At 46.2% G+C, this 21882-nt stretch overlaps 2 protein-coding genes across 2 annotated transcripts in view; both read right to left on the bottom strand.

The window, feature by feature from the left end:
• Positions 1 to 1271: 1271 nt before the first annotated feature.
• On the bottom strand, positions 1272 to 8183 carry PRDM14 (PR/SET domain 14). Its single transcript, XM_015855669.3, has 7 exons — positions 7662 to 8183; positions 7516 to 7575; positions 7281 to 7438; positions 6864 to 7134; positions 5752 to 5954; positions 4538 to 4639; positions 1272 to 3897 (listed from the first exon to the last, which is right to left on the bottom strand). Exons 1-7 carry the CDS (start codon positions 8095 to 8097, stop codon positions 3667 to 3669), a joined length of 1461 nt encoding a protein of 486 aa, XP_015711155.2. The 5' UTR covers positions 8098 to 8183; the 3' UTR covers positions 1272 to 3666.
• A 6896-nt stretch (positions 8184 to 15079) lies between these two features.
• The window catches only part of NCOA2 (nuclear receptor coactivator 2), a gene marked incomplete at its 5' end in the record, with an annotated part of 73997 nt that continues 67194 nt past the window's right edge, over positions 15080 to 21882 (bottom strand). Inside the window, 2 exon segments of the mRNA NM_001323218.1 lie at positions 15080 to 15391; positions 19382 to 19471. Coding sequence (NP_001310147.1) covers positions 15380 to 15391; positions 19382 to 19471 — 102 coding nt within the window. The 3' untranslated portion in view covers positions 15080 to 15379.

The raw sequence follows: 21882 nt of genomic DNA, 5'->3' as shown, positions 1-21882 counted from the left end.
TGATAAACGCACTAATATTCATACCTGGTTTCACACCCTTGACCACAGGTCCATCAAAGCCAAGAGAAAAACTAATTTTGACTAGCAGAGATTTGGATCAGCTTCATTACACTGTACAGAGCAAAGCCACTCAGCAAGGGCCTGTCTCAGCTCTCTGGCTTCAGAACCATAGCGTGAAGCCTTCCCTTACAGCCACTGCAAGGAAAAAAGTGTTAAGAGAAATTAGGTTGGCAGTCATGGCAGGAAAGCCAAGGCAGAAATCCACCTCATGACAATTTGTCATTCTTGCTGCAGTCATCACACTTAGGATGAAAAAGGCAGGGATGGGACACCGGGAGAAAACTGAGCATTGACCCCTGTGGAAACAGCTTTTTTCAGCACACAGCTCCCACCACCGTCCTTCAGTATTGCCGTCTCCCAGCACTGCTGGCTGCCTCCACTTCGCCAGCTTCCAGCAGTGACAGAATGGTGCTGTCAGGCTGCTTTTCCCACTGTTCGCTGGTGGGTGCCTTGATGGAAGCAGCTACACTTCAGCCTTGGGGGCTGGGGTGAGGATCAAGATTACACAGATTCTCTTTTGGTCGTTTCCTTTGGTTTTTCACATCGCTGGGAAATAAATATATAAATAAATAAAATCCACTTTGCATGAAAAGAGTCATTCGAGGATGTTGTTGAAACTGATACTGCAGAAATAGATGTTTCTGCATGCCGTCTTCCTCTTCTGTAATGGCTCTTACATTAGAGACTGTAGTGGGGGGGGGGGGAGCTGCTGTTGTCCACTTACTTTACTAGTAAAGATTGTTATTGAATGAAACCTTTAATGGTGTGCTTACGATCCTACTCTGCTAAGAGCTCAGAGCCTGTGGCAGAGTAGTCTTTCTCTCCACCTTGACAGCTCTTGTGGCATCAATATGGGTAATCCCTTCAGTGGTGGTCAGCCCCAGCTGGCCAGGGGACTGTGGTGGCCACATGGAGAGCCTGTGGGTCGCTTGTGGGATAGCAAGAGCTCTCTGGGGAGCACAGTTACCCCCCACCACCATCACATCCATCCCCCCCTCCTTACCACCACCACCCAGAGCTCTCCAAACCACACAGAGCCCTACAGCACTATGGCCACTGCAGGGCAGGCAGGGAAATAAAGATGGTGACTGTGCTCATCAGGGCACAATGACTTACAAATGACCCGGTAACACCCTTCATCCATTCATTAATAGCTCAAATATACAACTGAGATACACTGAGCAGAAAACAACTCGTAGCCAATTCACATATACCAGAGCCCCAAATAATTTATTTTCTTCCTTTCTGTGAAAAGTAATTATCATAAAACATTTACATATACGAGTTTAATGAGCAAGACAAGAGGTACCTCAAGTCACAAGGAGAAGCAAAACTCTTCACGTACTCTTTTACAGGCAACTCATCACACAATGCTGTAGAAGAATGCTAATAATATTTGTGGACAAGGTAGATGGGGGTTTTCTTTACATAAGAAAACACACACACAGCTATTAAGGTGCTGCAAAGGATGCACCACTGAAACAACCCCCATAACTAAGTGCCACAGCACTTCTCATCCATTCTGAGTCACAACTTTCTTTCAATAAGCAGCTGATGATATTAACAAACCTGGAGTTATGGGCCCAAACCAGCAAAACCTTCCCATGCATAATTCACATTTCTATCACCCAGGGCTGTAGATGCATGAGAGAAAATTACCTGTATGTAGGCAGGCTGCTATAACTAAGGCTCAGTTCCCTCAGCTGCATTCATCCATGGATTGCTAATTTCAGATGCTGCCCAGTGCTGGGCCTCAATACTTTACTTACAAATTGTTCTATATATAATATATATATTTCTATTTTCAATTTTCACCATGAAAATGAGGACAACGCAACTTAAAATACAACAAGCCATATAAAAGTTAGTGCAAGTCAATACATGTACTTATACAGTATCTGCAAGACAGAATGTGCAAGTAACTTCCAGTGTTATATTGTATTTAAAGAGGTATTAAAAGTTGTCAGGCACAGAATACACTTTCAGTTTCTGTACTTATGCTCAAAAAGTCCTTGGTAATCCTAGTTGACCTAGGATATAAGAGAACCTTAATGTCCCCCAAAACACCAAACTACCTGCATTAAAGCACCAGCAAGGGCTGCCTACTGTCTCCTGTGTGCAGCACAGCATTGACACAGGAGCCTCCTGTGGAAACACAGCCCCTACCCAGCACTGACAGATGGAGGAGGGCTCTGTGCCTCCCATGCACAGTGGTCCATCAGTGCTGATCTCTACATGAGCAGAGATTTCACATTGCCAGGGAATGCCACAGTTACTGATTTGGGGACTATTTTGCAACAAGTATCACAAGGGATTTTATGCTTTAAGTATTTTAGCAATTCGATAATATCTACTGAGAAAGCTTCATCTGGGATGGTTTGTAGGTACTGCAAGACAGGATGCATGAGGTTACTCAAGTCAGAGCACAAAAGAAAGCAAACCGTTTTCATCGAACTCATTCTTCACCCATAGCTAAATGAGCAGCTTCTTCTATAGAAAACAAAAGGCATTTTTATGAGCAACCCTTTTCCTTTTGCTAAAAAGAAATCGACACAAAGTCCACATGTCAGTCTGAACTTGCATTGTCAGTGAGAAACACGGGGCAAAACTCTCCAGTTCTCCCCCAAAGTAAAGGTTTTCCCACGGTTTGGGGAGGGAATTTTGCATGCAGAGAGATCGGTGGATTGAGAAGCCCCAAGACTGCTGTACACATCTCTCATTAAAGTGAAGATGGGAAAAGGGTTTTCTCCCTTTCCTTAAGTGAGGTACCAGAGTTGATTAAAAACCTTTATGCCTCAATACAGAGGAGCCTAGGGGTGAAATTGTGCCTACCCCTGGCATGTGCCAAGCCCAGTGCAAAGCTGCTACAGAATGCTAAGAGTGCCCACAGCCCACCTGGGAGAGCTGTCAGTGTTCCAGAACCACTTCAAGCTTGGTCTTCTGCAGATATAGAGTAGGTTACAACACAACCACCACCTCACAGCACTGCTGGAGCCATTTCACACACCTGCAGCCATTTCTATACACCCCACCCCTCTCTCCTGGGCTAAGAAAGAGTTGGTGTCACTGCCCCCAGAGCTCCGTGGTCAGCTCAGCTGGCCCTGAAGCCACAATTAAATACTCTTATGCTGCTCCAGCAGCGTTCTCTATCAAATAGGGACTCATTAAAAGACTTACACGCTACAAAGAGACAGAACCCACACCAGGTCATGTGCCTAAATAAAACAAATAGGTTAAACCATCTTTGGTATACATACTTGCTAAGAACACCTCTCAAACAAGCCTTGGCACAGACAGCACCAGGCAGCCCATAGCTGCAGTTAATTAGGTCTGGTAATATCCATTACAATGATACTCACAGGAGGCTTTTGGGGAAGGGATGCTCCTGAAAAAAAAAAAAAAGGGAGCATGGAGGAAGGAGTGGGTCAGTGTGTGTGTTAGAACTCACCCCAGTGCATAGTCAGCATACAATAAACCAGCTGTCTGCACACACAAAGGTATTTTAGACTGCCATGAGAGTCAATGCCTCCTGCAGCATGCACACAACCAACATACGCACACGTGCACCGATACACCCACAAAACTGATCCAGGAAAGGACTCCCAGCTAATGAGCAGCAGCGTGGACGTTCATGTGGAAGCGGTAATCCTCCAGCTCTGGGAAATGCTGGCCACACACCGCACAGGTGCTGCCCTTGTCCTTGCTGTGCGTGCGCCGCATGTGGCTGTCGTGTGCCGCGTGTGAGGCGAAGGCTTTGCCGCAGTGCTTGCACTTGAAGGGCTTCTCCCCCGAGTGTTGGCGGATGTGTGTGCGCAGGATGCTGGAGGCTGTAAACGCCTGGAAGGGCACAGAGGGAGGGGTGGGGGGGAGAGCAGGGAAAGGGGGTTAGAAGGGCTCCGCTTCATGGCTGTGGAAACTCAGAAAGATTTCTGATCGCAGACACCAGTAAATATCTCCTACGTGCCAAAGGATGAGAAGTCAAGTCAATACTATCCTAATTAGCTTTGTATAGGAGAAACATAATGCAGGTTTTCTTTGCAGTGTTTACGTTCAAAGTTAAACCCTTTCATGTTGATGAATGCTGGCTTGGAACTGAGCTGCTGGAATTCACTCATGCTGGGCCAGCATCCACCTCCTTCTGTCATGTTCTGCTCTGACTTTAAGTGTGACCTCTTAGCCCATCTTTCCCCTCACATGACTTTATCCCCTCACAACAACCTCACCTTTTAAGAGAGAATACTGTGAAGCATCCCTATATGCAATCCCTGCAGATCTCTGAGCAAGGAATTAGCACAAATTCTGCCCCATTGGAAAGCAAGAACTAGGAGACCTATTCTCCCACTGCAACTGTATCCAGAACGTACACACTCGGCTTATCTGGATACCGACTTAAAGAGAAAGCATCTGTTTCCTAGATAGGAAAAGGGGAAGGGCAGCACATGGTGCTGTGAGGCACTGGGACACGGGAGCTGCCCACCTTATTGCAGTAGACACATTTGTAGGGGCGCTCCCCGGAGTGAACCCGCATGTGTTTGTTCAGGCTGGAGGACTGCGAGAAGCTCTTCCCACACACCGAGCACTGCAAAAGGAACATGAAAGTCAGAGAAAGCACAGAATGGCATGGCTGGAAAAGAGCTGTTCTACACGGGGCTGAGGTGGGGATGGAATTCTACTACACACGCAAACCCATCTGTGACTTAGAACAACTTGAAATACAGTCAGAAGAATAACTATTTTAAGACAAATCATGCAGAATTGAAAGCTCTTTGTGTTTGTATGGTTAAAATTGCCCGATTAAAATGTGTCTTTCTCCAGAACATCAGCAGAAGATGCTGAGAATGAAGGAGAGAGATAGTGTTGGCAGCCCCCGGGGGTGCAGCCACTGCCTCTGCTGCATCACTGCAGGCAACGACACCCGGTGTAGAGGTGCTCAAGTCAAGGAGTCCATGGGGACACTCAGTGTAAAGGATCCCACCCATCATTTCCTTATCCCACTATTACTTTGGAATAAATCACCATCCTCGAGTTCAAAATAAAACTATCCTATGGAAGGTCATTTGTTACCGATACATTTCCCTTCCTCGCTTTTTAAGTCGATTTGTCATTTAAATGCAATATCCATTCAGAACGAGTTAACCTCCCTGCTGTTCTTAACTGTTTCTTTCTTACGTGTTAAGAAACGAGTTACTAAAACCAAAGAGGAGTAGGGGAAAAAGGAAGAGTGAATGAAGAAGGAAAAATGGAAAGGAAGAAAGGAAGAATAAGGAAAAGGGAAAGAATTCAGTGATTTCGAACTGTATAATTAGTAGAATCATATTAGACCTCAAATAATAGAAGCTTATTTTAATCTCTTACTAAATCCTTTAAACGTTCCGACATGACATACAACATCGTTGATTTAATTGTCTCTATTTCAAGAAAACTGACGTTGTTTCGAGATGACCCATAAGAACAAAGGAGGGTGTTGGGGACCAAAGCAATAGCTGTGCCTAACTGGGAACCCCCCAGCCCTTCCCAGCCCCACACCGCAGCGGGTCCGGCGTTGCCAATGTGAGCTCACATCACATCGGGTGACACTTCGGGCTCTCGCTGTGTCCCGACAGCCTCAGCCTGGGACAGGCAGCACTGAGAGCGGTCGGGGGGACAAAGTACCTCCCTAAAGACCCCGAGGTAACGGCCGGGACATCTCACCTTGTGGGGTCTGTGCTTCTCGTGGACGTGCAGCACGTGGATGCGCAGCCGGTCCCTCTTCTCAAAGGAGCGGCTGCAGAGGTGGCAGGGGAATTTCCTGTCGCCCTGGTCCACGCAGCGCGTGTACTTGAGGTGCTTGTCGCGGTAGTAGCGGTAGGCGAACACCTTCCCGCAGCGGTCGCACTTGAAGCTCTCCCCGGCGCCTGCACGGCAAAGCGCGGTGCCCGTTAGTCCCCCCGGGAGGGGAAGAATGTTACAAACGGATTTCGGCGTTATCATCAACCAAACGCGAGTCGCAGCTCCGAGACAAACGGAACGCTGCCCCTCGGTTCCCTTTGTGCCGGGGTTGGGAGGGGGGAAGCTCTGTGTCTCCCGTGTCCCGTGTTCCTACGGCACGGCCGGCCGCCCCCTCCCCGCCGCTCCCCTTCTCTTCCCGTTCCCCAAAAAGGCCCATCGATCAGCGCAGCTTTTCCGTCTACTTATCAAAACGCTATCAAAACGCGTTTATTTGGTTTCCTTCGGGGTTTTAAAACTGTTCTTAACCACTGAACTTAGGAACGATACACGAAACGTTTCGAACGTTAACATTACCCACTGCCTCTAATCGCAGGCAGCTATGTGGCATTCCCTTCAGCCCCAAAACGAATGCAGCTCTTTACCACCGGCTGCCCCATCGCCCGACGTTCCCCTCCCGCTGTCAGCGCACCCCCACCACCCTCCTCCGGCTTTTGTCTCCTCACAACCCTGACTTCAGCCCCAGGTTGGGCTGACGGCAGCGCCTCCCTTTCCTTCTGCACTGCATTTTAACCACAGTTGGCACCGCTGCGGTTGGATTAAACCAAACCCCAACCAGGAACGCAGCAAAAAGTCCCCCCGCACCAACAACCTGGGAACAACGGGGGATGCTTTACATTAACACCGCTACGCAAAGCGGGGCGGCAGAGGGTGAGCGGCACTTTGGGCTCCAGGATGGCCGCCCCAGAGCAGCCCGGCCCGGGGCTCCCCCACAGCCGTCTGCTGCGTGTTAAGAGCGGTGGCAGAGTCCCTTCGCTCCCCCCAGTGCGGGTCCGAGCGCGGTCCGGGGGGCTCCCGAGGCGCTGCCATGTTCTCACCTTCGGGGTGCTGCGGGGGCCGCCCCGCCTCCGGCATTCCCTTCAGGCTGATGGGGATGCCCAGGAACTGGACGTAGCATTCCCCGTACCACACCAGCAGCTCCTCCTTGGGCGCGATCTCCCGGCAGGTCTCGTAGAAGATCTGCCCCTGGCACTGCAGGGCCGTCAGGTTCTGCTCCTCGGGGAACCGGGCGCAGTTCACCAGAGACATCCAGTTGCCGGCTGCGCCCTTGCCGTCGATGAAGTGGCTCAGCTGCCCGTACTCGAAGACCTGAAGGGAGGGGATAGTAAGATCGGGGCCGAGAGCGGATCGTGGCCGGTCAGAGGTCCCCTCGCGGTTACCCCACCGCCATAACGCGCTGCTTGCGGGGAGCCCCGCCGCCAACATCGCCCCGGCCCCCACCCCGCCGCGGCTACCTCCCACATCAGCGAGTTGTCGTCGTAAGTCTTGATCTCGGTGGTGTTGACCACTTTGCCTTGGAACGGACCGAAGCGGACTCCTTTGGGGATGGGGGCGGTGCAGAACACCCCGAGGTGCCAAATGTCCCCGTAGGCCACGCGCAGCACGGCCAGCCCTGCGGGGACAGCGTGGGCTGAGCGCGACCGGAGGCAGGGAAAGGGGCGCAGGGGCGGAAGGTGCCCCTGCCCATACCTTCGGGCAGCTGCAGCGCGTCCCCGTCGGGCGGCGGAACCGGGGGAGATCGAGCGGCACCTGCGGAGAGGGACAGTCGTCAGCTGCTCCGAGGGGCCGTGGAGGAGGCACCCCCTTCCCCATCCCCGGATTCCCCTTTCCCTTACCAGGGCTGGCGGGGGGCACGCGGAGCCCCGAGATGGCGTGCAGCCCGCCGGGCAGCTGGGGACTGCGCAGCGCCCCGTACAGCACCGCGTTCAGCTCCTCCTCGCTGAAGTGGAACCTGCGGCTCTGCTCCGCCGGCTCGCAGCCCCCCGCAGGCCGGGCCGCCCTCAGCGGGGTATCAGCCGGAGCCTGGGCGGGGGGCGGCGGGGCCGAGGGGGGCGGCTGGAGGCCGAGGAATGCGGGGATGCCGAAGGGAGGCATCGGAGGGGAGGGGGGCAGCAGGCGGCCCGGGGGCTGGAAATAGTCGGGGGCCGCCTCCAAGTACTGCGCCGGGGGCAGGAACGGCGGGTAGTAGGCGGCGAGCCCGGCGGGGCTCAGCCCGAGCGCGTCCGTGGCGTCCGTTGCGGGGCCCAGTTCGCCGGCCAGGGTCAGCGCCATACCGGGGGGCAGCAGGTAGAGCGAGGTCCGAGGGGAAGGCGAGGAGTCGGTGCGCCGCCCTCCTCTCCCGGCGCCGTCGGGGCGAGCGGCTCGCCGGCCCCCCGCGGCTATATGGGACCGGGCAGGGGGCGGCCCGCCCGGGGGTAGCGTGGCCCCGGGGGCGGGCGAGTGGGGGAGCTGCCCCGACGGGAACCCCTACGCCGGGGCGGGGCCGCCGGTGGTGGTGGTGGTGAGCGCTCCGCGCTGGCGGAGCCGCCCCCTATTTTGCCCCCGCCGCCGGGCACACTCGGGCGGTGCTCCCGGGTCGTGCGGAGCCGCTTTTGGCTGTGAGAAGGCAAAAGTCCGCTTCCAAAACCTCGGCGGCTCCAACAGCGGCAGCGCTCAGGGTGCAAGGATGCAGAGAGGACTCCTGCTGCTCCTAGGCCGGGCAGGTCCGTAGCTCCGCGCAGCACTGCTTAGCGACAACTAAAACATCGCTGCGTTAGCAACGTCGTTTTTCTCTAGAACTCCGAACGCAGCGTCATACCAGCCGTTAAGGCTGGTCCCCCCATCTGCGACCAGGGGAAGACACCTGAGAGGTTACAGTACGGCAATAAAAAATGAATTTGCAGTACTTTGTGCAGACAACGCAGTCCTGCGTGATGTGCCGCCTTCCTCTCACAGCAGGGACGCACCAGAAGTCACCTGGAGCCGCTACGTGGCTCCAAGCAGTCACTGACTGTGCTTGACTGGAAGTGAAGCCATCCTCCAAGCCCTGATTTCATGCTGGCTCTGCAGTTCCCACCTGCCCAAACGTTTTGGTTGGAGCCTCCTCTTAACCTTTCAGTCTGGCTGTGGGTGCTGAGTACTTGCAGGCAGTGCATTGAGGAGGGCCAGAACGATGCCAGGGAGCTCAGAGACCCTGAGCCTGAGCTCATGTGGGACTAATTCCCCTACCTACAGCCACCTTCTTTGTCCCGATTTCTGTTTGCAAGGCAGAAGAAGCCGACACACCACGTACAGCCAATGAGCACAGCAGGCTTAGGGAGGAGGCAGGAATGCAGCCCTTTCTCAAGGCAGCCTCTCAGTCTGTATGGCTATATGGATTTTTTGGCTTTTCATCATGTTCACTTTTCTCTTTCATTCCAGACCTCTATCTGTAGGGCCGAAGTGATGCCGTATTGCTTTACTGCTTTAGGAAGTGGCTTCAGGTGGGCAGCATCAGTAGTATAAAAGCAGTGCCATGGTTAGTGGGAGCCTTTTGAGAACTTGATTGCAAAAAGAAGTTTGCTTTCACCTTCAAAATAAAATGCTGCTTTGGAAAGAAGAGGGTACATATCACTGTTGGGACCATTTGATGGTTAATCTCCAATGACCCACAATCCCTGATGGGATGAATGATTTTATGGCTTAGAAAGTAGCAGCAGAGTGGGCATCTGCCTGCCCTGCTTAGAGACTGGAGAGGAGACAGCCTTGGGACACGGGGTGGGACTGCACTGCAGTGCCTGCTCAGCATCCCCACCTCACACCTTCCCACCTGAGCCCTCCCTGTCTCACCATGTCCCTCTGTGCCACATCTCCATGGTTCTCGAACACCTCCACTGACGGTGACTCCACCACTTCCCTGGGCAGCCTGTGCCAATGCGTCACTACTCTTTCTGAGGAGTAATTTTTCTTAATATCCTGATATTCAGCATGGCTCCCTGGTTTTCCCTTACACAGACCTGCCTCCTGGTTTGGGTCAGGCTTCTTTCAGCTCTGTGTGGGAAGTCCTTACGCTTCTCCACTTAGCGGTATTTCAGAAGAGCATCACCTGCCAGCGGTAATGTGCCTGCACAGGTGATAAAGGTTCTGTGTGCTCCACTAATGCAGGCCTACCCATGAAGATTTCATGATGTGACAGGCAGCGCTACCTGGTTAGGGTAACCCTGTTATGCATTAATGCAAGAGGTAACATGCTTGGATATCTTAGGCCATTTAGGGCCAAAACAACAGGACAGGAGCAGGAATTAGAACAGTGCTTTGCTTGAGAGCTTAATTTCTGTTCCTCAGGTGCATTTGTTTGCCAGGACCAAAGGTACCTTTTTGAGGAACTGTTTTGAGCGATCCTTCTTTTGCTCCAAAATCCCATTTACGTCAGTACCTGTAAGCACTGGGGGAGTGCGGCATATACGGATAATACTGTGCAGTTCTGTTTGGGGGTAAGGGAGCTCCCTTTTATTGCCTGGTTTCGGCTCTCATTCATTTGGATGCAGCAAAGATAAGTCTGAGGATGTCAACACCACCGGGATTCTCAGTGAGGAGGCACCTGAGAACACCTGAGGTGTTTGTGACTGGGGTTGTTAGCACTGACAGGTGCCAAAGGAGGCTCACACTGGAATGAGACAAGGAATGTGGTGTTGGGCACACACAGATCTCACATCAACACTGCCTTTCACAGTGAGCAGCTGAGGGATGTCCCAAAAGTGTGTCCCTAAGTGGCTGCAGATCTCAAAGTCCATCTCTCAAGGGCTGCCATCCACCCAGGTTCATTCATGTGGATGTTTCCTGACCTACCTTTCCCCCAAGGATGCGTATAGTCATCATTACTCTTCTCTCTTTTACCCAGTAGTTGGGCTCTGGGCAGCCCTTTATCAGAAGCTGGGATTCAGCAGTGCGTGCAAAACTAGCAGACAGCCCTTGGCCACAGTCCCAGTAGGGACTTCAAGCGGTCCCATACCTTTCTGGGCAGAACCGATGGGATTTGACAGAGAGCAGCCTGCGCTCTTGCCAGGCACAGCAGCAGATGCTGCTGCAGCAGTGACAGAACTGTGATTTAGATCAGGTCAGAGAAGCAGCAGTTTGTTGCTATAGCTGGAGGACACAGCACAGAGCAGCAGTGACAGCCTCTACTGGTAGGAGCTGCGTTCCTGCAAGGCAGATATGGCTCATTTACACTTATCAGTGCTATGCCAAAGCCTAACAGGAATCAAGTTGTATGAGTCTGTCACATGCACAAGCCTGTGCAACTGTTCGTGAGCTATCTGTATTCTACTTTCTCCTGCTCAAGAATTAATTCATCACATTTACTGTTTCAGGACATCATTCGAAGGCCATCAAGAGGCCTGCTTGGGCCTTGGCATTTCAGCTTCCACACTTTGTAACCTGCCAGGCCAAGACAGAAGGCAGATACCCAAGGCTGCCATTTTTTCTTGCCATCCTGTGATGCCAAGTAGTGTTTGTTCTGCACAGTCAGACATACAGCCTCTGCTGCAGAGTGCCTCTGCTCAAACCATCGTGAAAGATGCTTGTTTAGGATCGTGTTATAGAAATGCGCTTACCACATTCTGTTTCCACAAAAAGCTATGCGATGAATGTGATGAACAGAATGATCAAAAGTAAATATTCCAAGTAATTACTGGGCGGAATATATAAAACATTCTTCAACAGAGAAAGACTGCTGTGCTGGTTAAAGCTGCAGACTACTCAGTCCCGCAGTGCTTTAGTACTGCCTCCTACGCCCTGGTAAGAAGAAATGAAGACACGACAGAAACACGTTGAAATCTCTAAAGCCATGTAAAACCCGAAGGCATTAAAATTTATTAAATGATGCAATAACAACAGAATTCTTTATTTACAATAGCATTATTTAACATCAAATAAGCAAATAGCATCGGCAAAGCAATATTAACTTGCATAAATGTATTTAAAATTTCTCTGAATATATCTACCTTTGCATAAACTGCTCACACTAGAAATACAAACATCAATGCAGGTGAACAAAGTGATGTTCAGAGTTAACTCCGCTTTGAAAATAAATCACAACCTGAAACACTGTAAGCTTTCTCCTGAAGAACCATAGTTTATATATTGCTTAATTTTACCCTTGTATAATCTTTTCATATACACACATCTCAGATGCAACTTCATGATGAAACTGTACAAATAAAACCCACAAATGACATCAAGGGAAAAAAAAAATTAAATGACAGTAAAATGTTTGAAGAAACGTGTCCATCATCTCTATCGAACAACATAAAGATTAAGTGATGATGCACTTATTCCAAAATTGTACACAATTCACTATACAAATATAATACATCAGACAGCTATGTAGGAATATACAATACTTAAAAACAGATCTAAGGCATTATGCTAGATTTTAGCATTTTGAGGTTCTTGCACATAGCTTTTACCTGTAGTAAGAAACTTAAAAGATTTTGTTTTAGTCTACAAAGAAACACCAGGGAGAAAATTCTAATTCAAATCAAAGCCACTACAGTAAATTTTCTTTTGTGCAGAGAATGCTTTTGCTCTTAGGCAGCATACTACCATACAAATACTAGAAAACTTGGAAATTCACACCAACAATTAATGGCTTCAGTTGCATTTCAAAACTGATTGTGTATCTTTGGGTTCTGCGAGTGGAGCTGCGCCACCCATTTCATCTGCTAAGCCCATATGAATTCCGTTTTTCAGCAAAGATTAAAAAATGTATTGTATAAACTGCAAAAACATTGCTTTTAATTAATAGGCCCAAAGGGATACCGGCGGGGGACAATATTTTCAAGATTGAGTACAAATTAATTCATTGTAGCAAAACAGCTCACTTCACTTTTTAAACTTACCACGTTACATGAACACTTAACCAGGTCGTATGACCGTGTAGATACGCTTATTTTTCACATTATGCGCCTTTCACATTTAGTAATGTAAGTAGAACACTGATTACTTGTTCCGTTAAACAAAATCCTAGTACTTTCTCCGACAAATTTACTGTATACACGATGACAATACTGATAATGAAGGGAATTGATTTGGCTTTTTTTGTTTCTATAGCGATCAATATGATCAGAAGATTCCTTCACTCACTTTTCTTTTTCTTTAGTCAGAAGACAACAAAGTCACAATGAACCCAAACTGAGCCGAAGTGATTGATAGGTACAACCTCCTGTCTTTCAAAATGGCAATGGATGACGGAGCATCGTAAGCACTATCGATGATGGGGATTTGCAGGTCTGCCACACAACGGGACAAATTTCCACTTGTCCACTGTGAAAAAGAATAATCTATCTGAAGAGGTTACGGTTAAGAACTGAAACTGAATATAACACTATTATTTGGAAACTCATCTACGCTTTGCGTTGCATGAAGCTGATTCATTCCAATTTAGACATTTCTCATACAAATAACATTTCGTCAGATACAGAACACAAGTTTAACACAGACGTGGGTGTAATAATGAGGCTGCGGATCTCAGGGCTGATGGCTACTTTGGTTTTCCATCAGAACACGGAAGGGGGGTTCAGCTGACCCAATATTCTTTCTGAGTTTGACAGCCAAATGCTGACTGCTGGAAAGTGTAGTGTCCCCAGAATCGTGGCACTGCCCTCCTTAGAAACCAAAAGCATCGTAACGTTTCCTTGATGATCATAACAAGGAAACAGATGCCTTCCAAAGAAACGACCTATTTCAAACCACCTTCACCATATTTCCCCTCAGCCTTAGTACAGAATGATGTCTACTTTCACTCCCACCTGAAAAAATAAAACAAAACTGATCAAATGACAACAGAACAAACCTTTTACTCCCCAAAGGCATAGCTGAATAGACATTATAAAATGCACTGCATTTTACATGACATCCAAAAATTTGTGTTCAGGTTAGAAAGTCTGCGGGCAAGGGGCGAGGGGGAAGAAAACAGAGGTCAAAAACATCAATTTCTCAATATTTCCAGTCCTCAGAAACTGATGTCAGCTTAGTAAAAGATTATTCCAACCACAGTGGGCAAGAAAAACAACAACACCCTAACAGTGGCCTGCTTAGTAGTAACAGTTAGTTTTTCTAAGATTTGTTACGAAAGAATATAAACATACAAAAATCAAGAATCGGTTCCTACAGTGGCTGCATATAATATAGGTTAGATAAATGACATTATGAGCAGAATCACAAGGTTTAGAAAATGAGAAGTCTCAAGCCTACAAATTAGGGCTAATCAAGGCATTGTGATTCTTTACAAAACACTTTTCCAGGAGACACACACGGCTAAGAAGATATCTAATTTAATACTGAAGTACCTCATTTGGAATCAACTTCACAACATGTATATCTCACAAAAATTATACAAGTAAAACACTTAAGTTTTCAACTTAAATTATTGCTTGTTTACATATAAACTGGATTTTATGTACCTTACAAAACGTCCTCATAGTCCACACTGCTTTAAAATAACCAGAAACACACGATAGTGGTGAAGTCTGTAGTGATATCTGCTATCGGTATTACATGAATCGTTATTCCCCCGGCTGTGGGGGTGGGAACCAGGAATTATCATGCCTTAAAGCAGGTATCTTTAGCTCTTTGATATTACGCACCAGTTCTGCCACTAACATAATCAGTACATGCATTATCATTGAACATCGCTGCTCAGCAACCCTAACTTGCCTCCCAGATTGCTGGAAACACACCTACGTAAATAAAGGGGGGTAACTTGTTTTTTCATTGTTAGAAGGAAGAGGAAGATGACAGAGGTCAGGAGAGCCACTTAAAACAAATCAGGATTTGCTGATCGTTAGGAACTGGATTAAATAAGAATGTAGCAGACGTGTGTTTTTGGACTTGTGACTTTGCATTAAAAAAAAGTGTTACTAAAAAACCCAACCGAAGCGCCCCTTGTCAACAGCCCTCTCACAGGATAGTTCTCATCTCTCACACAACTCCAATCCCATTCAGAATTGCTCGGTGCAGTTTTCTTCATCGGTCCATCCTCTCTGACGTGCCGGCAGCAGGAAGGGCCCCCTCAGAGGCCTGTGTGCACCGGGCACCGTGTCCCGACCCTCCTCGTGCACTCGCCGCCCCACAACACAGGCCTTAGTCTAAAACACCAGTATGCAGACAGAACGGAATCCTTTGCACCAGAATGAGTAAGCCAGGGAAAACAAAGCCAAAAACCAAGGTCTAGAACTAAATGGAAACAGAACAAGAGCATGGTTCGTTTTTCCTTAAATACATACATTTAAATACATTCAATCTGACATGGTTTATGAAAACTGCCTGTCAACATTTACTTCGCAGGAGAGATCTAAGTTGCACTAAGGTGAATGCAGTGAACAGACTGAGCAATGTCTGTACGCTATAGCCTCAGACTGTCGAAGAGGAGGCTGCTCCCGGCACGAGGCCCCGCGGAGAGCAGGGCTGGGCCCAGTGGCACTGGGCGCCGGCATGGCTGCGGCACAACAAATGGGTGCAGCTCCTCCAACTGGGAAGGGTGTGGGGCCGGGCGCCCGCTCAGCTGGAGAAAGGAGCAACCACACCGCCCTCAGGGTCAGCAATATTTCTGCAAAAAAGAGAGATGGAGAAACAGAGATTTAATTGCATTCCTCACTTCTTTATTCCTTCCAGTTACCATAGATATTGTAACGACCTGGCATCATCTGCCACTTGTGGACTGCACATAGATGCACAGCAACACAGTTTTAGAGAAGTCTCGTACCTGAAGCATCCATAAAATGTCCCTGTGTTACAGATGCACACTTTCAAAAGAAACAGCCATCTTGATTCAATTTCTCCTTCTTTTTTGAAACTAAACTACTTTTTTGAAACTAAAAGGGGGAATAAGGAAGCAAAAAAGAGCTTCAACTACCAACCCCAGAGATGCTCTTTACTTCATGCTTACTTACTGCAGTGTCCTTACACAAACAGAGTACAAGCTGGTTTCAACTGCATTAATTATCCCTTACTTTCTTCTTATTATTACTTCTTTAAAGCCTCAGGATGTGGTTTTCACGGTTGTTTTAAGATCGTCCCTTCCAGTGAGTGCAACCTGTGCCTCTCCGCAGACTCCTGCTCCCATGTGGCTTTGGGGTCAGGCAGGTCAGAGAGCTAATCTAGCTGGAAACCAGTTTTTTTTTCCCCCGGGGCTGTTTCCCACTTGAACCCATTGGCTCCTCACTGGGCAGTCCCCCGCCATGCAGGAGGTAGGGCTCATTGCTCAGGGATAGCAGCAGTAGCTTCTCTGCCAGCCCACAGGAACACCATTTACCCATCTTCTGGAAGCCATCCACACCGTCCTTTAGACTTTACCTCCCTTTTCTTTGCAATCACAGAAGGGCTAGAAGCACACCTCCACTGTCAAACAAAGCCACTGTGGGAAAGCATCCCACAGACTGGGAAAGCAACGTCTGAGCTTTTGTACCAAGAGTGGACATTTCGCAAACAGTATCTCTACAGAGGTGCTCAGTAGATTCTTCCACTATACCACTGACTCAAACAGAAATGCTCTTTAATGCTTTTAAAATTATTATTATATTTCTATTCTAACAAAAATCTATTTTGTAGGGTTATTAAATATACGAAAGGGGGAGTAATACAAAGAAGGCACAGATCTGTTTCTAGATATCTTTTTTCCCCCTCCCTTTTGTTTAGAAATAGCAAGAACAAGGAGGACATTAAAGAAATTGGCAGACAATTATTTAAAGGCCGATATGGAAAGTGAGAAAAATTACTTCCGTAATGATTCATACAACTTGAACACTAAAAAAATGCCCAAGGTTTACAAAGAAGCAACCTGGAAAATGCCAAGCTTACACAGTATTCTCCATATCATAGAATCACAAGGTTGGAAAGGACCTACAAGGTCATTTAGTCCAACCGTCCTCCCATCACCATTACTACCACAAGCTACTGAACCATATCAAGTAGCTCCTCATCCAGACGCCGTGTTGTTTGCCAAGATGTTTACTTCCAAATAAGAGCAAATTCAAGATTTTCTTTTACAACATGAAATTAATAAAAATAAGTTGGTTTAAATAATCACAAAATAAACTTCTTCAGTTTTTCAGTTGCAACTACATTCACCTTTTCGAATGAAGGGTACTTTGAGCCTTGAAAGACAGAAAATTCTGTTTTCTAAAACAGTTCCTTGATTAAATATCTGTATCATTCTTGCATGTCCTAAAAGCTCTGAAAATTTTAACCGTAATGTGTTAAAACAAAGTGAAACAGCATTAAGGACACAGAGCAGAACAGTAAACGCTGAGACCTGACGTCCATGGTTACATGGATTTCAGCAATACTCCAGCATTTCCTGGTTACTCAGCTGTAATCAGAATGGATCCCTTTAAGTAATCCAGTTGTTGAGATCAAATTTAGGAAACAATGAGAAAACCCTCTCCAGTCTGCCTGATGAGTTTCTCAGTTTCTCATTTGTCAGATTAATTTCTAGGCTTTTATATGTTAATGCCACAACTGTTAAGGGATGAAGCCCATTAATCCTCTCTTCAGTTTTCTAATTACACAGCTCGTGCTTTAATGTAAGTATCTTACATAGGAGTATAGTTTATAGCATAGAAGTAGTAGCTACTTAGTCTCTATTACAGGTCACAGTTCTGTAACAGATACTTACAGTGCATACAAAATGTTATTAATCAACATTTTCATCAGAGAGCTGCATTAGTAGAATAAAACTAAAATCACAGAGTGCCATGAGATGGACCCTTATCAAATATCTTCAGAAGCAGTTGACTTTTGTCCCCCCTTTCTTGCACCTCTCCAGATATTTTACATTACATCTTTCCTGTCTCTTTTAAAACATCCTTTAGACTTTTCCTCCATTCCCTATCTTTCCTCAGTGGTACCCTACATTTTGTTCTCTGCATTTGGCTTCTCTTAAAGCATCTAACTGGCTCAGCTGTGCCAAGAAATTCCTTTCAGGAGGTTTTAAACAGGTGTGTAAAAAGAGGTGGATATGATAAAATGCAGGCAGCTACTTCTTCCTCAGCACCTTCACTGCCTTCATTTCCTTTTATCTTAATGCATCTGCAGTCAGTTACTGTTTTGCTTTCGCCTATTGCTCATTTTTGTTCCCCTCTAATGGTTGAAAAATTGAAGTTTTGCTTTTGGATTCAGCATAAAAGGGATTTAAAAAAAATTAAATCCATATTTCTGATTTCAACACTGCATACAAGTAGATGGCAGTAAGTGATTAGGTTAAGAATGGACTTCAGGCCGGTTACAAAGCAACTCCTGTAGACATCATGGGTTCGATCTGCCTGTTTTGATTACTTTCAAAGACCTCTTCTGGCAAATTGTGTGTCACAGGCCAACGACCTAAATAAAAACCATCTCTCTTATGATGTTTCATATTCAGATCTCTGCCCCTTGCTGCCAAAAGCTCGCTATTGCTTTCCAGTCATTTTCCACGTTAGCCTCCCTGAACCATGTTAGCGCAGAAGTTTCCCAACAGATAAAACATGAAGAAGAATAGAGAGGCTAATGCCCCTTGATTAAATATTTGCCTAGTGCTGTGCACCAAGTTGTTCAGGAAACGGACGCATGTAAAGCAGCATGCAGTAAAGCCTTACCATCCCTTCCTTCTGAGGAAAGGCAGCTGAACAACCAGAGCAGCAGCCACTAGATGGTGCCTCATCCTGCTGCTTGCACAGGCACTTTGTCCTGTGAACCATCCATGTATTATTTTCCAGAGCACAGGTTTCCATGCAAGGCTGCATAGGGAGGTCAGCTTCGTGTGTCTGGATGGGTCTGCACAGCTGTGATGCTTGGAGCACGCAGGGAAAGTGTTGTGCTCCAGTTTCAAATCACTTCAGGTCTCAAAATACCGGGTTTGTTGTAACAAGCTTACTTTAAAAGAAGGTTATTTCCATTAAAGAAAACTCTTCCACTGAGGAGGGGCCCATAAAAAGCACCTAATTCATCTGACCACATGCCAAGATCTCTACCATGTCTGTCCTTAAATACTGCTACTGCCTGGAACACAAATCACTTTTGAACTAAGCAAACACTGATTACACCATCAGCTGGAGATTTGTGTGCAAATGAGTTCAGTACCACCACTCATCAAGAACAGAAAGTAATAAATTAAATAATTCATGAAATTTTTGCCCTAAGTATAATGCAAGGAGAAGTGGAAAAACACTTAGGCAGGATGAAACACGAAATGGGCTAAGCATGCAGCAGTGTGAATATAAATCAACAGTCTTTCTCATCAGCAGCAAAATAGTCGTGCAATTGCTCAGTAAAAAGCAAATACAACTATAAATATAAGTCTGCTGAATGCAACTGTCAATTCAATAATGTAATGTATTCTGTTAATGTAAACATATTCTGTATTCGCTTCAGTAATGCCAGTGGGATCAAAGAAGGAACTTTTAATGCGGATGTCACCTAAAGATGAATTAAAAAAATTAACTGCATAAGACTTAATTACTAACATCCTGGGTACTCTTAACTTTGTAAATAAAAAGATACTGCATCCACTCTAGACCACAGTACATTCATAGTTCAGTAGCCTTTGTACACCATCTCTTACCCGTGTTGCATCTCCATCCGGCTTTATCATATCCATTCCAGGCAGCTGGTTTGGAAACAGATTGCCTCCCCTCATAGCAGGATCATTAACCTATTGGTAACAAGATATTAAGGAGAATGAATTAAAAATATATTGGGAAAAGGAGTGGAAGTTAAAGGAGCATAAACCACTAACCTACTTGCATATATCAACAACTATATTTGAAATGACAGTAATCAGAAAAGCAACCATAGAGCTGAGCACCCTTCTTGTGCAGCATGTGTTTGACTTGTATTATTCTGCTTCATAGTCAACAACGAAGATTTCATTCCTGATACTATGACCTCTGTTAGTATTGAACAAAACAGGCTCCATAAATTCGGTCAGGAATATTTGTAATAGGACTTGTCTGCCGTGAAAGTCCTGAAAGCTGAAACATATAACTACTTTCCTAACCTCAGTGACACACAGCTTTTCTGTTTTGACAAAACACCAGGTGATTTTTCAAAGCTTGGTAACACACGGGCTGAACTGCATCAACTACTGATTTAGTGTTAATAACACTAATGATTTTTTTGCTCATGAACAATGGGAGGAAGATAGCATTAAACAGGAAGACCTGCAGCTGCATGCTTTCCTAATTGGATGGGCTCAAAAATTTTATGAGCAGCCACAGGAAAGTATGAAAGCTGGGTATTTCTGCACAACTAAAGTGTCCGTCACGCTTAGTTATGTGGGAAGGGTGGCTTGCCAAATTTACAGTCTTAATCAAAGGATTAAATCTTGCCATGTAGGAACTGATGTAAAACACAAATCACTGCCCATCAGCAAGGGCCTGAAGCACTGCAAGATCCCTTCCTTACAAGTTTTACAGGGGAAAACACATCTCCCTGGAGAGTTTTGGTTAACTCATTTCTTTCTTGCTTCCCTCAGTTGAGGCGTAGGTGAAAATAGTGAAGAGAGTCTCCTTTAGATTTTGCTGGAAGCAAAAGGCTGCTTTCTGTGTCACCTGCCATTTAGGACTCTTTGGTTGCCAAGGAGAGGAAGTTGTACCACTGCTCACTGCAGCTGCAGCAGCTTGCTGCACCAAGGGAAGAAGACTTCAATTTACCACACCAAAGTCCTCTTGTTTCAGGTCCTCCTGTCTGTTTCTGTTGTTACTCACTGATTTTGAAGACTTGCAAAGCTCAGTGCAATAACATGACCAGAAAAGTGGTTTCAAACTACCAGTGACAAGACTGCTGTCTAACAGGAAAGGTTAAATCTTTTCAAAAGCTTTAAAGCTTTAAAAGCTTTAATATGTTTTAAAGCTTTAATATTTTTCCAATGAAATATTTAACTCTCAAAAAACTCAGTGAAGCACTGTAAGTCTCCTAGCGATGCCATCCATGTTTTATAGGAGATGGACAGACTTTTTAAAGCTTGAATCAGAAGATTTACATCAGAAAGGAAGAGAATCACACTATTTCATTTTGTAACAAAGTAGACGGTGTCAACAGTTGTAACTGCAAACATTCAGCTAAGCAACAGAACAAACGTTTTAAAGGTATTTTCTGCGACTGATCAACTGGAATGCACAGATCCAAATGTCTTTTCTATTTTCTTCACTAGACAAAGGAAGAAAAAAACAAATAAAAGGCAAAGCCACAAAACTGTATCTTACTGAACCGAAAGTAGTTTTGGAACAAAAAGACAAGTGTGTGATTTGCATTGTGACAGAGTTAGGAGAGTCATGGAAAAGGAAGCTGTGTGAAGTTCCAGTCACAGAAACTCCTTGTTAGCGATGACACAAAAATCCTGGTCTGTACAGTAACAGGTAAAAAAACCAACCAATCAACAAAACAATCCTACAGTGTTTTGTTACATGGATGTATTTTCTTCAGAAGACCTTGAAACATCAAATATCCCACACGAACTGTGACTACAACAACAATTCAATCAGAAAAGTAAGGAAAAGGACAAAGAAACTGAGAAGCGTTTATAATCTTTTTGAAGGCTAGTGAAAATGGTGTAACTATATAGGAACTGTGCCTAAAACAGGGCAGGACATGTTTTACAACTCTTTTGCATTTGAATACGCTACTACAGCTGCCTGATGATAAAATGGAACTATTTACAACATGTCTATAAGAGAAGTTTTCTTCCACTGTACAGCTCCCTTCATTGAGGATGCTGAATAAAACCAAAACACTCTTTCAAGGTAACTCTCAGTAAATACCATGATAGCTCTGACCTCAGGATTGCTGCACCTATGAACAAAGAGCTCCATCTGATCAGACAACTAGAGAGCGGTTTATTTCATAAACTGAAACGTTTCTTTCTTGCAGAGGCTTCAAATTGTGTCTCTGACAGCCCAGTAAATAACACCTGTCCATGAGGCAGAATAAATAAAAGGCAAAAACACAGCAGCAGTCCATTGCATGAACAAGATGACTACAATGAGGAGACAGCAAGGTACATGAATGGTGCAGCACAGGGAAGGTTTAGACTTTCTTGGCCCTAGAGAAGCTGCTTGTACAGAA

Source organism: Coturnix japonica, chromosome 2, assembly GCF_054131305.1.
Source record: "Coturnix japonica strain WE chromosome 2, WE-NBRP24, whole genome shotgun sequence".
NCBI lineage: Eukaryota > Metazoa > Chordata > Aves > Galliformes > Phasianidae > Coturnix > Coturnix japonica.
The sequence above is the reverse complement of the archived record's forward strand: the minus strand, read 5'-3'. Positions and strand labels throughout refer to the sequence as shown.

Bases quoted from the DNA above. Each gene is read 5' to 3' on its own strand.
- PRDM14 (XM_015855669.3), bottom strand. From the start codon at position 8,097: ATGGCGCTGACCCTGGCCGGCGAACTGGGCCCCGCAACGGACGCCACG. The intron at 7,576-7,661 runs GTAAGGGAAAGG...CCCTCTCCGCAG, and splicing joins CGTGCCCCCCGCCAGCCCTG to GTGCCGCTCGATCTCCCCCG. The intron at 5,955-6,863 runs GTGAGAACATGG...TTTGCCGTGCAG, and splicing joins GCCCCCGCAGCACCCCGAAG to GCGCCGGGGAGAGCTTCAAG.